Source organism: Stigmatopora nigra, chromosome 18, assembly GCF_051989575.1.
Source record: "Stigmatopora nigra isolate UIUO_SnigA chromosome 18, RoL_Snig_1.1, whole genome shotgun sequence".
NCBI classification, from domain to species: Eukaryota; Metazoa; Chordata; class Actinopteri; order Syngnathiformes; family Syngnathidae; genus Stigmatopora; species Stigmatopora nigra.
The window spans coordinates 6,634,426-6,652,099 of NC_135525.1; the positions used below are offsets into that span (position 1 = coordinate 6,634,426).

The 17,674-nt window shown below is 39.3% G+C and overlaps 1 protein-coding gene across 1 annotated transcript; it reads right to left on the bottom strand.

Annotated features, from left to right (window-relative positions):
- Positions 1–498: 498 nt before the first annotated feature.
- LOC144211247 (voltage-gated delayed rectifier potassium channel KCNH4-like) lies at positions 499–14,711 on the bottom strand. Its single transcript, XM_077738326.1, has 16 exons — positions 14,258–14,711; positions 8,976–9,209; positions 8,168–8,299; positions 7,949–8,085; positions 6,882–7,122; positions 6,604–6,761; positions 6,326–6,527; positions 6,068–6,262; positions 5,793–5,992; positions 5,006–5,255; positions 4,683–4,897; positions 3,680–3,718; positions 2,512–2,843; positions 2,352–2,452; positions 1,969–2,045; positions 499–1,545 (listed from the first exon to the last, which is right to left on the bottom strand). Exons 1-16 carry the CDS (start codon positions 14,331–14,333, stop codon positions 1,087–1,089), a joined length of 3,048 nt encoding a protein of 1,015 aa, XP_077594452.1. The 5' UTR covers positions 14,334–14,711; the 3' UTR covers positions 499–1,086.
- Between the last annotated feature and the right edge of the window lie 2,963 nt (positions 14,712–17,674).

Sequence of the window (17,674 nt, forward strand, 5' to 3'; positions counted from 1 at the left end):
TCATGTTGAGTCAGTAAAATTTCTCCTCTGTGTGGCCTCTTTATTCCACTTTTTATCCACAAGAAATCCTTACTTAAATGCAAAGTCCAGTTTAATAATAATTAACTTTGCATGTTAGTAGTATACTTGTTTACTTAGTAAATAGCAAAAAAAAACTGCTACATGCAATAGGCCATATTCTTTGAGGACATTGGGTATATATATATATATATATATATATATATATATATATATATATATATATATATATATATATATATATATATATATATATATATATATATATATATATATATATATATATATATATATATATATATATATATATATATATATATATATATATATATATATATATATATATATATATATATATATATATATATATATATATATATATATATATATATATATATATATATATATATATATATATATATATATATATATATATATATATATATATATATATATATATATATATATAAACTCTTTTTTTTGCAGAATCTTCACCTTTTTGTGACATTGCGTTGTTAATGATTCTCAGCCAAATTGTTGTTGTTTCAGTGAAAAATTAGGAAAAAAACATGGAAAAGACAGTGGGACACTTTATAATTTATTCTTTTAAAAAAAGAGGCATCCATATGTCATTTAAAGGGTACTTGTCTATTTTCCGGTTTTGTTGCTGATTACCTGCCTTTGCCAGTGACACACATCCAATCTATTTTGACTGGGAGAAGCTGGGGATCATTTGCCACCAGCTTCTGCCATTCAAAATATATTAGATGTCTATAACTGTCCATGACAGATGATGAATTGTGAATTAACTCTCACCTCAGAAACTTTAACTTCCAATGGAACGTGATCGTTTGCTGTCAGGGCCTCTACCTCAAAATAGATTGGACATCTATCTCTGTCAATGACAGTCAAAAAGTTATGAATGAACTCTCACCTCAGAAAGATTCACTTCCCTTGAAAATGATAGTTTGCTGCCAGCCTTCCCCATTCAAAATGGATCAGACGTCTATCAATGTCAATGGGACACAGTAGGGGTTTGTGGGAAATACTGCTCTTTGTTTCTTTTTTTTAATCCGTAAAGTCCGGACACCACGACTGCTCGCTGCTTTGCGTCTGCACGCCGACGCTGGACCGAGACGTGCTCTCGCTGTCCATCAGGCACTCCGATGCTAACGGGGACGGAGAAACGGGATTTAAAGACGGATGCGAGTCTCGGGTTAAACGGCGCACCTCTTCGTGCCACGTTTGGGGCGGGCCGAGGAGAGGGTAAGAGTCGGGGTCCGTGTCCAGGCACAGAGCGGGCTGCGACCGGCTGACGGCGGTCGGGCAGACGAGGCCTCCGTCGGGGAAGCCTAAACGGTTCCATGGTGGCGCCGCGGCCAAAGGGCCGGCGTGACACTGGGCGGTGAGCGTCATCTGAGGGTGGGGGGTGGAGTTCTGGCGCTCGGTCACATGAGCTTGGAGGAGATGCGTGGCTTGGCGCAGGCCGCCGGCCAGATCCGACACTTCCTGGCTTAACGTGCTCATCTGCGTAGAGAGAAAGTTAGATTTACTTTCAAATGTGCCGGATGGGCATCTGTTTTTGGGTTGGGAAATGTTGAGTCAGCTCACCGGAGAGCCTTTTTGATTAATGAGTGCTCGCTACCTGACAACAGTTGGAGTCGACTGTGGGGTATTTATGTTCATTCCAAAACCAGAATAAGTTTTTCTTATGAGGTAGGATAACTAACCTATCTAATAAATATCCAATTAATGTACAGGTTTTTTTTAAACATAAGACACAACAACATAAGAAAATATACTGTACATGTTCATATATAAACCACACTGTAATAGAATAGTGGGGTGAAATGTAATGGCTCGTAGTCTGTAAATTACAGTATGTTGCTATTTATACCGTTTAAATGTCATAACTATAAAATAATATAAAAACAAAATTGGGAAGTGCACCTTTTGGTGGAGTTCACTGATGCTCTGGCGGATGTCCTCGGTTTCCAGGAGCACTTGGGAGTTGACCCGTGTCCAGTCTACGAGATTACCAGCGGTGGGAAAGCATACCAGTTGTAGGATGTAGCAATAATATTGATTTCTCTGAAAATCGGTACGTTATTTGAAAAAGAAAAAATACATACATTTTCTAAATCCAGGTTTGTATGGGGTTGATTTTTTTTCCCGGCCCAAAATAGTTAAGAAAATGACTTTGCATTTCTCTTTAGCAATGTAAATGAGCTTTCAAAACCAGCCCCTCCCTATCTAATGGGCGAGGGCTCTCATGTACACGCCAAATGGCATCGGGGCGACCCCGGCTGACAGACGGCGACAGATCCACTTACCTTGGCCGCCGCCACCGCTGCTTCTTCTCCTGGCTTTGCTCCCGACAGGCTCCACGTTGAAATGAAAGGAGGGTCCGTTGTCCTCGACGCCATCCACCACCCTTGAGAATGCTTTCAATTAGTACCCGGCGGAGTGCCACACCGAGGGGACGTTAATCACCTGGGACTAAGTTCCGGAGGTGCGAAGCAGGTTACGGTGGGGATGAGGAGCTTGGAAGGTCTACGGTCCTCCCCGGCCTGGCGTTGGGGTTTGACCGGCGTCTGAGGCGAGGACGACGAGGCCACGTGGCCCAGGAAGCCGCGGCTGAGGTTCGGCGAGCGGCAGCGGCGCAGGGCGTTGAATTGCCGCAGTTCGTCGCCCAACAAGTTCCCCAGCGAGGTGCGGCGCACCGGGCTGCTTAGGTTGGGCAGCAGCAGATTGCGGCGGGACGAGTGCGAGCAGTCGGCAGATTCCTCGCGCTTGCTTTCTGGCGTGGGGGCCCGCCGTGCTTCCTGATAGACAGGGTCAAATAAGACTTCTTTTAGCCACTTTTTGTTCCCAAGAATAGATGATATCATGATGTCATTATGCTTGGAAGCCTACCAAAAAAATGAAAATATTCAAAACAAATGTCCCATTACTAAAACCTTCAAATAGACCTTTTTTGAGTAAATATACACATAGAGACCATGACAATTATCAAATACTTTTTAGCATGTACTATATTTGCTGAGTATATAAATACATGTTTATATTAATAATAATTAAGAATATTTTATATTAGATTTATTCATTTACTGTACATATACTATATACTGTACTTTCCGGACTATAAGTTGCAAGTTTATATACTCAAGTGCGAATTATATGACTTTTTTGACTATTCCTTTCCCCAGTCTAACCGCTAACAGCTTTTGTGTTTTTTTATGCCATATATATAGTTATTTGAAAAAACTGTTAATTTCTATTATTGACAGGTGCTGCTGTTCTCTATTTTACTACTGATTTAATGTTTGTTCTTTTCTGATGAATCCAAAAACTGCCCCCCCAAAATGCAACATAACACTCCAGCTAACACAAATAACTTTCCTCTTTCATTTTGCATTCATTGGGTAGCGCGACTTATAGTTTGAAAAAGACGTCAAGAAAACTTGAGATAAAATGGTGTCAAGCAAGTACACTTGCTCAGAAATGGTCCCAACTGGAACTATTGACCCACTTAGCTCACTACAGGGACCTCAACCCACCCAACACCACCTGCTTCTCTTTTATTCTCCCCCCTCCCAGATACACACACACACACACACCTTTCTTATCACATTTGAAAAAGACATTGTAACGAACTCACATGCGAGATCCTGGGTGACCTTGAAAACCTGCCGATTCCCTGCAGAGAGAGAAAAAAACATGAAGCGTGCAACTGACTGCATTTCCATTTTGATTTCCCTCCTCCCAAAGTTCAAACTAACCCAAATCACCTCCCCAAAAAGTGTTCTGGGGGTGGGGGGGAAGACCAGAACTGACTAAATAAGTCTTCCTGGAGCTATGCAGACTATGGTAATGTTAATTCACAATCAGTCTGGACTGAACCCAGTTCTGACAAATCTGTCTTCTTTCAGCAAATTATAATAAAAAAGGAGCTTGAAGGATTTTAAGGGTTTTCCCTGACTGTGGAAATGCTAAAAATAGCCATTCATCTGGCAAATTGGACACAATAACGAAGGTCTGTTTCCTTGGCAACAGTTTTTGTAGCTTTTCTGTCTAACAGCCACGGGAACTGGACAGCGTCCCGGAGCACGGTGGCTACGCTCCCCCGCTGCGTCACTACCGGACCTCATTTTGTTTGCCCTCAAACTCTGAACAGATGGTGCGAGACGAGTTGGAAACCAAGCGAAGCATTATTTGACTTTTGATGTTTAATAGCTTGGGGGGGTTTAGTGATGGGGACACGTGGGGGGTGCCCCGCTAGAATTAGAACGACAGTCATAAAGTGATGGGGAAAAAAAATGGATTTTAATTAAAATGTTGATGGAATTTAGCACCAGAATGCCAAAGTGTTCAATTCATTAAAATACATTTTAAATTTTAAAGATTCCAAGGCTATTCATGTTAATTCTTATTGATTTTGGGTCAGTTTCTTTCGATTTGAAGGCAAGTTTGTGTCACTTTTTGTTCATTTTAGGTCACATCGTGCCAATTTCGGGCCCACTTCCATTTGATTTTAAGTCATTTCTTGATATTTAGGGGGAATTTTTAATAAACCATATTTTATCATGACCTGTGTATGCATGTGGGGGTAAAAAATGTCCAACTATTCACATTTCACAATAAAGAAATCAATAATTGCGTACCTCATCCTGGCTGCCCTGGCGAAGATTGTATGTGATGTTGTTGTGGATGTCTGAGGTGAAGACCCCGGCGTACTCGGGGTAAAGGTCGAGCACTTCCCTCAGCCCTCGCACGCTTATGTACTGAAGGTCGCAGTAGGTCAGAGCCTTGACGTCCGCATTGGTCTTGATCACCTGCTCGCTCTCCGGCAGGTCGCAGCCGATTAGGTCGCCTTTTCCTGCCATCACATCACAAAAAAAAATCAACAACATATAAGTGTCAGGGTTAGGGTGGACTTTTTGGGGTCAGTCACGTTTACGGCTGATGGGGGGCAATGTGTTCGTACCTAGTATGGCTAGGACCATGCCGTCCTTGAGTACTTCCAGGGAGCCGGAGCAGACAAAGTAGTTGGCGTGCAGTGCGTCGCCTTGGCGGATCAAGTACTCGCCGGGTACGCAGAAGGAGGTCTTGATGTGTAGCGAGAGCGAGCGCAGGCAGCCGCGGCTGGCGCCCTTGAAGACGGGAAGCTGCAGGATGTCCTTGTTCAGGTGCGTGGCGATGTCGGCACGGAGCTCGTCGGGGAAGTCGTGAAGTAGCTGCGGGAAGGGAGTAAAACTTGAAACATGGTGTTGGAAAAAAAAAGATGCGCAAGTCTGAGTGGGCAAGGTTTTTGTTACAGGTTTTGACTCATTTTAGACATTGCTTGAATTTGATAGTTAGTCTTTCTGAAATGAATGAATGAACTTTTAATAGAATAATTGTTTTAAAATGTATCTCATTTGTAAATTATCATTAAAAAAAGTAAAAGATTTAAAATTTTTAAAAATTAATTAAACATTTACAATAAATGTATAGATGTATAGATTATGAATTGCAATCTTGAAGACAAGACAAACTACAGCACTTACAAAAATATAAGCAATCAACATATACAAAAATTACTAACAAATGTTTTTTTATGGATTTAATAAGCTATTCCTAGTTTTGACTTCCAATTTTGAGAAGAAAATTCAAATTGTCAACCTCCTCAAAGAGAAAATACAAAAAAAAACAAATACAACGAGTCAAACAAGTGTAAGAAAAAGTGAACCACTGCATTTTTGCACTTGAAGATTTTTTCCCCAACTTCTTACCTCATTTGCATCAATGCCGTTGTTGACTGACCAAGTGGTCTGAAAGTACTCCAGCATGCGTTGCTTGAGCTGCTGCGGCAACCCGTGCACGCGAATGAAGTCCTTCAGGTCCTTCATGCGCGTGTGGTATAGGGACCGGCGCGAATACATGCGCTGGATGATGGCCGTCACATTCCCGAAAACCAGGGCGTGCATCAGTGCTACGAGGAAAGCCCAGTTCACTCTCACCAGTAGAACATCCAACATCAACTCGGCCAACAAAAAGAAGCCCTTACCGCCCACAAGCATTGTGCAGATGGAGAAAATCTTTTCGGCGTCGGTGTTGGCGCACACGTTTCCGAACCCGACGCTGGTCAAGCTGCTGAGAGTGAAGTAGAGAGCGGCGATGTACGAGCTGCGCACTGACGGACCGCCCGCCGTGTTGTTGACGTACGGCGTTTCCTGTCGTTTGCCCAGCTCGTGGAGCCAGCCTGTCGGGTCGGCGCACCTCATTAAAACCGCTGCCCGTACGTCTATCCGACTGGTCGCCTCACCTATTTCCCAGGAGTCGCTGGTTTCCAGCTCTTTGCGTCCAATAATATACCAGATGCAGGCCATCCAGTGCGCCAGCAGGGCAAACGCGGACATTAAAAGCGTGAGAACCATAGCGCTGTACTGTGAGTAGCGGTCCAGTTTCTGAAGTAGGCGCAATAGCCTCAACAGACGCACCGTCTTCAGCAAGTGCACCAGCGAGGTCTGTTGATCCCGACATTTTTGTTTTTAAAATTTTGGCCTTGCGGCAAGAAGACATTGGGAAATCGAGGCGCCTTACCACTGTGATGTTGAAGGCATAGAGAAGGTCAAAGGGCAGCGCTGCTACCAGGTCCACAAAGAACCAGGTGGTGGCATAGTGAATGCAAATGGAGCGCGATTGGTACACCACCTGACCCGATTGGCTCACAAAAGTTGTGCGGAAGTTCAGGATGATATCTGCAACAACAAAAAAAAGGTATTCAAAGCAATGAAATGTGTTGGTGCAATGGACATACTAAAATGGTATTTTCCGCACTATGAGGCGCACTTTCAATGAATGACTTGACTCATATTGACCTGTGAGGAAGAGCATTTCGACAGCAATGTCGCTGACGATGGTCGAACGTCCAGCTGTAACGGAGTCGTCGTAGGGCGTGAAGCTGACGTTGTACGGCACGGTCACGGCGACGTAGAAGGTGGCCAACAAGATCAACCAATCCCACAGAGCCTTGGATACGCTGTAGTGCAGCAGCAGGAAGCGAGATTTCTGTACTGCCGCCACTTTGTACTCTGGGACCGATGGTCTGTCCATCATATTCTGAGAAATGCAGAAGAAGCAATCAAAACAAGCAAGGAAGTCCACCATTTTGGTTCAAAGTGAAGATTTTGGGAGCGGTAATGCGACAATCTCAAAAGAGTTATGTTTGAAAAGCCATACAGTCTTCCATTTTGGTTCAAAATGTACATTTTGGGGCAGTTATGCAACTTTGAAATTCATTTTTTTTTTTAAATCAGACCCTCATAGACAGATTCACATAGCGAAATTAGTAATGTCCGTCATGAGTAGACCCTCATAAATGTCTCAAAAAGCCACTGGAAGGATGCCATTTTGGTTCCAAGTGAAAATTTGGGGTACAGTAATGTCTTCCAATTGTATAAAAATCCTACCTGAATAGCCATATTCACAAAGGAAAATTTAATTGGTAAGACCTACAAAAAAGCAGTACAAGAAAAGACGACCATTTTGGTTCAAAGCAGAAGAAGATTGATCGCCACGAAGAGCGTTTAGCACTTTAATGAGTGTCCATGGCATGTCGAAAAAAAGCCGGCTTTGTTTTCCTCTACATTTCCTCCGTCCCTTCTGACCGGCTTCTTTTTAATTTGCCTTTCATCCAGATGTCGCGGCGTGAATCCAGTGATTGGAAAAAGGACAAGCGGCCTGGCGAGGACTCAGCGTTTCATTAAGTCCGGAGGGCAAAAAAAAAGTAATCCTAGCAGGCTTTGCACTAGATTGAGATAGCCAATTTTCTGGGATTTATTTCTAAAATTATAACTTCGGGGTCAGTAACTCATTGGCTGCCATTGACAGCAATGAACATCCCATTCAATTGAATGGAAACAGGATGATTCATTGGGGTACTCACCCCACCCAGGTTGATGTCGCCTTTGCCTCCTCGCGAGAAGTGGCTGGTGATCCGGTACAAAACGGTACGCCCTCGCTTCCGGGCCTCGCTCAGGTGGGAGCTGCCCTTCCTCCTTCGACGTTTGTCCTCTTCTAAAACTAGCAAAGTGCAACGATTGGATCACAAACCACAGAATGCTAATAGGGAGGGGAAAAAAGAGAGGATGTGAGAGAAGTCTACCATCTTTGGTGCTGTTGTGGTGACATTTGCCGTGGCTGTCGGTGATGTCCTTGAAGGAGAAGAGGAAGAGGACCATCTCGCCTTTTTCGTTCTTGATGGGCACGATGTCCAGCAAGCACCAGAAAGCGATTCCTGACAATAGTTTGGAGAAGAAAAAAAATCAATGAGGCCATAGCACAAGATAAAAATGGACTTGTAAGATTGAATGCCTTTTTGTGTGTTTCTATGGATATTGATTATTATTTAAAATGTGGTTGGACTATACTTAGGTATTTTTTTATGTCTGTCTAATTAGTGTGTATTTTAAAACAAACCAAAACATCTTCTGAATTTGATTTTAAATTTATATTGATTTTTGGAATTTATAAAGTTTGTATATGTTTAAAATATATGCAGTATGTATATTTTCTTTTAGACCTTCACCTTACTAATACTTTGAGTTATTGGTGTGATATGGCAAAAATAATCAAAAGCTTTTTCTATTTTGCTTATGTTTTAATATTTTTGTTCAATTTACTAAATATATAGTAGACTTATTGACTTTATTGTTTAAACTTGATAGCATTAAATATTCATATAAAAAATAAAACCAAGCAATGAATGAAAATATTGGAATTTAGAAGTTATACTAGACAATAAAGTGTAAATAAATGTCAACAAATCCTTAAGTATTAATATTGCAAGTACTATATGAAGTTTTCTATTTAGTATACTAAGCACTGCACTTTAATCAAAGGCCTTCATTCACATTGTGTATATATAGGATTGATTGTGATGGATGGAATAATAATTATGATGATGTGAATACCATTCTTTCTGTAGAAGTGGACCTGTGCCTGGTATTCCTCTCGACCCTCCAGCGCCTTCTCCATCTGCTGGGAGACGCGCTCACTGGTGTCTGCACCGTACAGGAAGCGGCAGCTGCAGTTTTTCTGCATGACCTCGGTGCGGGTGAAGCCCGTCAGCTCGCAGAAACCGTCCGAGCAGTATACGATGGGATAGCCGCGCTGGCCCTGGGCGTTGCCCAGCAAGAAGTTGCTGTCTGCAGAAAAAGACAAAGAGATGTTTTGGAGTACTTTTCTTGATGTTTTCTGAAATAATATAAAAACTTTTCTAAGTACGGACAAAAAAATGATCTACAAAATGTCAGTTTTAATTCAAAAGAAAAGGATAATAGTCAATTTTGTTTTCCCTCAGCAAAATATGGACAGTTCCGAGACAACCATTAACTTTAAAGATGATTCTATATTCTAAAATGTCCAGCAAAACAAAATTACTAAAAGTTTAATAACATTGTTCTAGTACAGCAAAATATGAACTGTTCCAAGAAAACACTTTATTCTAAAATAGTCCCCAAACAAGTCAATATGATAAGATATATTAGACAAAAACTTTTAAAATTGTGTACCAGAAAATTGATAGTCCCTAATGTTACACTAAGTTTTTTAATTTAAAAACAAGCAATCAAACCAGACTAAAAATATCCCTACCTATTTAAACCCATTCTTTTCCAGCACCCATTGGTTTTCACTTGAAGCAAATTGGTCGTGTTCTATTTGAAGGTACAAAGCCTGCCAGCAAATACCATATTAAAACCATATTTGACTGTTGCTCTGGACGCAATAAAGGGACCGGAAGCAAGTCTACATGACACATTAGAACAAATTAAACCAGAGTATGTGATGATTTCTATTTGCCGCGCTCATCAACATGCAATAATATCTCGCAGCACCGGCCTTTAGCTTCTTATTAACCGCGTTATTACTTTGCCTCGCCAGCCTTATTATCGTTATTACTCATGGAAAAGACGCTGAACAAAAGTCATAAAACAGTTGATGAGTGTAATTCATCCAAATGTCAAATTACGCCACTTGTTTAGCTCGTTGGCACGCAATTTGCATCATTTTTTGTCACGTGGCGGCTTAATGTTGCAAATTCTGATGGAGAAAAACTTATTATTTTTGTGTCGTTCAAATGACAGTCTTTTATGACACTTTTTGATGTTATTGCAAATTGGAATTGTTTTGATTTGTGGTATAAAATGGTGAGAAATGCCATCAGATTATAGCCAGATGTGCTGTTAAAGGATGGGTAGAAAATACCACAGCAATCTCTGGAACAAGATTAGACTGTTTTGTATTGTCACATGCTTACGTGCCGATTATCCACCGTGTTCCAACAAATGTTTGGACCAAAACCACTCAACTGCTAAGAGGAAAAAAAACATCTTGTAAACAAATTACTTTTGGAATTATCGTAAACAAAGCAGCATTTTTTTTAGTAAAAACAAGCACGCGACTTTTGAAAATGACTATGGAGGATTTTAACATGACTAGTTAGCTCATTGTCTGCCATTGACTGCAATAGACATCCCAAATGGAAGCAATTTAAGGGTGTTAAAGCCATAAAGACAGTTTTGATAAGTGCAGTGAGAATCAGTTGATTTGAGTAATGTTGTTGTTTGAATTTTCAAAAATTTAAAAGAACAATTTTGAAAATAATAAAAATTGTGTGTCCTTGACTATTTATGTTGACTACCTATTTATTCATTATTCATTTATTGATTATTTATTGAGGATTCATTTATCAATTAATTAATTTATTTTTTATTGGGGATTTATTTAATGATTTTTATTATTATTAATTGGCTATTTATCAGTTTGTATGTTGTTGTGTTGAGTATTTATTTACTACACATTTTTAGATTATTTACTATTTAGTGATTTTTATGTTCAATTGTTGTTATTTGTTCACTTTGTGATGTAACTTTAAATTTGAATATATTTGTATGACAATAAAAGGATTCCATTGAATAAATACAATCATGACTGCTTTAACATTCTACTTAAATGTAAAACATTGTCCTTTTTTTAGATATGCCGTTTTATTAAAAGAATAGCGTTTGGCAACAAAATTGTCAAAGTTTAACTTTGTAATAGACAAATATTGCAAATCATCTACAGAACCAAAAATGTATTCCATGGTGATGAATTTGGGCAAATAACATCCTTAATTGTTTTACTAAATTTGATTCATAAGAAGTGTGCTCCTTTTTTAAAGTTCAATTTTGGTCAGCCTGCTGTGTGTTTGATGGACTAATCTCACAGTGGGACTTTTTGTTATTGTTTTTGGTGATTAAAAGGATACGTTTTATGGAATGTTGCGACGAGAGCGAGTGGTCCCGCTTGAGCTCGGCAACACTCGGCTGTGATGAATATGTGCAATTGGAGCTAATCTGCGGGGTGCCGTGAAGACTTTATTGTGGCGCACTTGACAAGGAGGCGAGTGCCAGCTGCTTTTTATGGCTAATCTGATGCACATTGCTCTAAAAAAACAATTGCAAAGTAAGAGGCAATGAGGTGATGAAATAGTTCCCACTTTAAAGCGATACAATGGAATCTTCTAAAGTTGCACGCACAAGACATTTATATGGGAAAAAACCTATAAAATTGCACTAATTTGGAAAATGCATCCATTATGTTATAACAAGATAGGCTACTGCACTTGGACAATCAAACTAAATTCATTAACAAATTTAAAAATGATGAATATAGTGTTTAAACATGAAAAGTTATGGTAGATCATGATGTGATAACATGTTAAAATCTAAGTTTTACTTCTGGGTTAAGTTATTTTTGGTTCTTATCATATGACAACATAATTATGTACTGTACTACACCGATTTTGTTTAATACTGTCCCAAAAAAATACTAATTGGAAATAAAATATTAACTCATTGGCTGTCCTTTAAAGGCAAGAGATGTCCAACCCATTTGAAATGGGAAAATGGCAGTATGCCACCATCCCAGTTTGAATGGATTGGGCATCTACTAATGAGGTACTCATTTAAATTCAATTGGATTGCATGTGAATCGCTGTCAATGTCAGTAAATGATTTAAGATTTAAAAACATTGTAACTCTGAACAAGGACATCAAAATTAAAAGTCAACTTTGCATCTAATTGCTTTTCGGGCTTAATTTTTTTATTTTTTTCCCCCTAAACCTCAATCCATCGTAGTGAGAAATGAATGCCCTCGGCTAAACAAAATTCATTAAAACCTAATGGGTTTTGTTTAAAAAAAAAAAGAGAACAATCAAACAGTGAAGTTAATGTGAAAGCATATTTGGGGAGACGAACAATTTAAAGGCTGGTGGAAGATCAAAATATAGTGTTTTGACATTTGCTGCTGCCAAGTCTGCACTTTTTCACCTCGACATTTTCGCCGATGTGACACATTTTATAGTGCACTGCCTCGAATGATAGCAAAATGTAATCTTTATTATACTCTGGTAGTATAGTCTAGTTGAAGAAATACTAAAGATTAAAAATAAGAGGGTGTTATTCCTAATAAAGGAGGTGGTGATCTGTCACCAGGGTCAACAAGACTGAAGCTATTTTGAGTATCAGCCATTTTTGCACTGCTTCAGGGGACTGTGACCTTTGCACTTTGCTGCAGCCAGCCAGCTGTGATCTTCATTTTTATTGAGTTTGTAGTTAATACTGAACTATGATGGCAAGATTTCACATATTTTGTATCTTATTTAGAGTGAGAAATGGAGGAAAACTGGATAAAACTCCAGAAAAAATGTTAATCTGACAGTAACTGATGCTGTAATTTTGTATACATGGCTACACACACCCACACTATTAATATAAAAAGGTTTCAGAATGAATATATTCGCAAAAAAAACTAGATGAACCTGACCTACTTTTCTACCATATTTTTTGCACCTGCCGACTTGATCAGCGCTGAAACAAGTTAACTATTTGTCTTCCACCGACAGGAATCGACACTAGCGTTCCCTCATTAATTCTATTTTTACAACAGGTGGGCAACCTACGTCTCCCGGGCTACGTAGCGTGCACCTGCGAGGGTGTTCCGATGTGGCGTGCCCTTCAATTGTAACAACAAATAAATGTCGGGGGAATGTGTACAAAGCGCAGATGCTTGTCATATAAAAGCATTTGAAAATTGCATCATATTCGGGAAGATAGTTGAAACACAACACATAACGTCCCCACGGCCCCCTACGAGAACAAGCCTCGCCCCCCCTGGGGAGGTGGCAGCTACAAAACAAGAGGCTAGGAAGGCAGTTGATAGCACTACTGCTATCATTTTGGTGAGTTTGCAACAGTAACGGACCCTCTGACAATAACCATGATGGAAGACTTCAATTGACATAGGAAGGAGAACGCGTGTCATCAAATGTTGTGAAGGGAGATGAGTACATGACATCATCCCATGCTTATGTCATTTTTTTGTTTACATTTTAAGAGGTTCTTATATCAAGGCATCACCTTTGTTGAGGCATGATTTCCATATCAAACTTTTTTGGGGAAAGGTAACGAAAAACCTGCAAAAAATAGGGGCCACGGTTGGAATTTAATATTTATTATGGGATTCAGGAAAAAAAATGATGATTTAAGTGTGACTGTGTGTTTGATTTTAAAAACAATTTAACTCATTATTCTATAGTAATTTCTTTCTATATGTGTAAAAGGAGGGTTGTGACAATCTGAAATTGGACAAAAACAAACAAACGCCAAGCTAAAAATTGACATTTGCCGCCATTAATCATGCCCAAAGATGTACTTTGCAAAATTAATCAAAAGCTACTCCTTTATGTGGCTAAAAATTGCTCAAAAAGGCTACTAATTTTATTTATTTATTTGTTGAATTTGCAATATGAAACAAAATAGTTTTAATGTTAGACAATGCAATTAAATACAATTAACAGAAATCTTAACAAAATTGGGAAACAAATTGCACCAAAAAAGTGAGGCCATGATCTAAAATAAAAGGGGACAGTGCGGTGTATCAGTTTTAGCATACTTTTTAAAAATTCTAAATTAAATTCCATATACACTGAAAAAAAACATCTTAATGTATTTACTCAGTGTAAGATGAGCGCTTGTTTACACAAGCGCAAGCTATTATTCTGTTTTGAAAGAACAGGTGGATAAACAGGTACTATACTGTACCATTTGCATCCATTAAAAGAGCACTTAAACCTTTAGAATTTCATAGCAAATACAAATTAAATAAAACACCCAAAAGTCAAACAAGAAGTAAGAAGCAAGTACTTACGGGTGCCGTCGAAGCGAGTGGCGATGTTATCCAAGAAGGTGTTCTGGGGGGCCAGGAGCCCCTTCATCACCGGCATATTGGGCTAGCTGGGTGGGGGACGTCACATTATTCCAGATGTGCATTTAAGGGGGGCCCTGTGAGAGCAATGGAGGAATGAAACCACCTTTTGAAAAGAAAAGCATCTAAAAGAAAGCCAAACATGTTGCGAGGAAGTTCCACGCCAGTCGGTGGCATCTTGCGCTCTCCTCCTGCCGCTCCGCATCCCGCTCCCTGCGAGGTGTAAGCCAATCAGATGCTTGCAGAGTGAGAGAAACACAAAGGGGGGAGAGAGAGAGAAAGAGAGAGAGAGAGTAGCTGACAGCAACCATGGAAGCACACTATCAGCACATGGCTTTTGTGTTCACCTCCAGATGGATGTGTTCCATTGTGCCTGCCCACGGGTTCTTCCACCGCCAAAATCTCATTTAACCCTCACACACACTGTAAATCAATATTAACCCACATCTTTCTCACATTAAGAAATTGGCTGTTGTTGACATCCATTTGAACGTCTATCATCATTAATGGTTCTAAAAGATATACTCAGGTTTACTGGCATAGTCCTTAAAAGAAAAAACAAATGAACATTTTTCAGACCATAAAATGCTACTTTAACATTCTGTAATACGGGAGATAAAATGTTGATTCATAAATTGATTTATGTCACTGTGTGGAGTTTGCATACCCTTCCCGGGCTTGTGTGGGTTTTCTCTAGGTATTCTGTTTCTGTTTTTAGTTTAGTTTAGTTAAAAAAATAAATAAATATTCCTTTGTATTTGTTATCGTGTAGAGTGAATATTAACCCATTATGTAAATGAGTACACCATAGTATTATAATTTTTAGACGGCTTATTAATCGAGTAAAATATAGCAGGTTATCACATTGACATTCTATCATGTTTAAAGAAGTGATAGTTTATGATATTATAGCCGATTATTTCGTTTCAATTAGTGGACTCCCTGGCTACTTCCTGAGGTAATTCATTTCTAAAGACAAATGCCTGTTCTGTTATCGTGATTTGAAATACGAGTATTGTAGATAACTTGAAATTTTTGGACCGCGCCTTCCCCTACTGTGAGTCTGCCCAGCCCTTTGTGTCCTATCAGGCAGCATGTTTAATGGATGACAACAGAGCGAGATGGATGAAGTACAAGCGGGCCCACCGGACAATGGGAGGCAATTCAATTGAGAAAAGAAAAAAAAGAGAGAGAGAGATAGCAAGAGCGCGGGAATTGAATCCGATAGGCGCAACATTATGCCACTACTACTTTCCCTACACTTGTGCCTCCACCATTGACCTTACGAAGCCCAACTGCCAAGTCATCTCTAAATTGGCAACCGTCGCAGCCATCTTATTTATATTTAAACACGACAATGGAAGCTTGCGTGTTCATTTCATGGGGAGCCTGAATTTTAAGCGACTTTAAAAAGGTGCCGTGAAATATGACCATGTCGAAAAGTAATTGTGCTGATAATATGTTACCTTTAGAAGACAAATTTAGCACTTAATTCTGGGTTTTTATTTAATTTTAACCACCTCAGAGTTATTCCACCAAAACAATCCATAGAGTAACGCCCACTTAATTCCGGGTGTGACATCACAACCAGAATGGATGACCATGTTAGCTTTCTATTGCTGTGTTAACTGGTACATGATGACATAATGACAAGTGAATAGAAAGCCTATGGGCAGCATGCTTGTTATTATATATGCAGATTATATATACATTTATAGCTCATTTTGGGGGCGTAAAAACAGGGATATTTTTAGTAGGTGGAGTTGAGGCAACTGAGAAAGGGTGACTACTTTAAATTTCATTTTATTATTAAGCCTTTTCTGTCCAATGGGCATGCTATTTCCAAGAATTCCTTGTGAAAGAGTTAATGGCTAGCCTACAGCGGGCTGTTTGTTGACTTGTCCGACGTGTTACTTGGGAGTGTTAAGCATCAAGTCGTCATGAAAAACATCTCCCGGCTTACTGGCGTAATCCGCTCTTAGCGGCTTTTCTGCCCACGGAGCCTTAATTCTCTCACGAGGCTGAGGGGTCTCCAGGGGTTGCGATACAAGCGGGAATACGAAACGTGGACAATCATGCACGCTGACAGATTCAATGTTACGTCTAGACTAATACGAGAGGAAAAACAAGTGATTCACATGTGAGAAGATTCATTCACTATTTGAGAGAAAAATAATGGGAGATAAGTCAATGAATTTAAAGAAATGATGGGATTCTTAATGAAGATTGCTTTCTAGTCAAAGTACTATAAATTGTACAATTGAATAGAACCACACAAATTTGATCAGGTGGAAAAAATACTTTAAAGAGCAATTTTAAGATCACTTGGACAAAGTTTAAACCATTTCCATGAAAAATGTCATTCAAAGATGTTTTTTTTTTTTAATTTCCCATCAAAACAAGTGCAATCAATAGATTCAAATGGATTGGACATCACTCACTATCAATGGTCTCCAATAAGCTAAGTAATTTTTACAATGTGTAATAAATGTGAGGAAAGTTGAAAAATGCCAATATTTCTCAGAATTAGCTGTTATCAGACCATTTTAAATGCCAATTCTATTTTAGCCAATCAAATGAGAGAATCTAAAACTGCCCCATCTATTTGACTACCCATTCTAGTATACTATTGGAGAAACTAGTTTAATAGATGAATGAAGTGACACGATCTCTTAGAAAAAAGAAAGACCTCATCATATTGAGCAAATACTGAAACTATAGTGTGTGTCCCTACTTTTTATCCATATTTTGCATCTATTTCAAGCATATTACCATTTGTGTACTGTTCAGGGTGTAAAAAAAAGCAGAAAAATATACTGAAAGACAGAAGTAAAGCACCTGATTACTTGTCATCTCAGCGGACACGACAGATTCCCTGAATGAAAGCCATTGACAAATCAGGCCGGTCATTCTCAAATCACAGCGCTTTGCACTCAATTGACATGAGGCAGATGTGCGCGTGCGTGTAAATCCTTGAAGCACGATTGAGGGATGATCGGACTGACTGAATTCTGTGTTAAAACCTCCGTTAGGAAATGAATCTGCGGCAAGAGAATAGTCATTCATGAGAATTGGGAGTTGGAAATATTATCTTGGGGGAGAAATGCGAGGCGAGACAATGTCAAAGAGAAATTAGGACAATGTTGCTAAAAATATTAGCCCACTTGTCAAATGGGAGACATGCAAACTATGCAAAATGCACAGAAAAGCTCTACCAGAGCAAAAAAAAGTTTGCTTTGGTGTACTAAACATGGAAAAGAGTATTGGATGCAGATAATTCTTGAAGTATCCAACTGTATACTTAATTTGTAGTATATTGCAGCAATGCAAACATAAATATTGAAATGTAATCTATGCAGA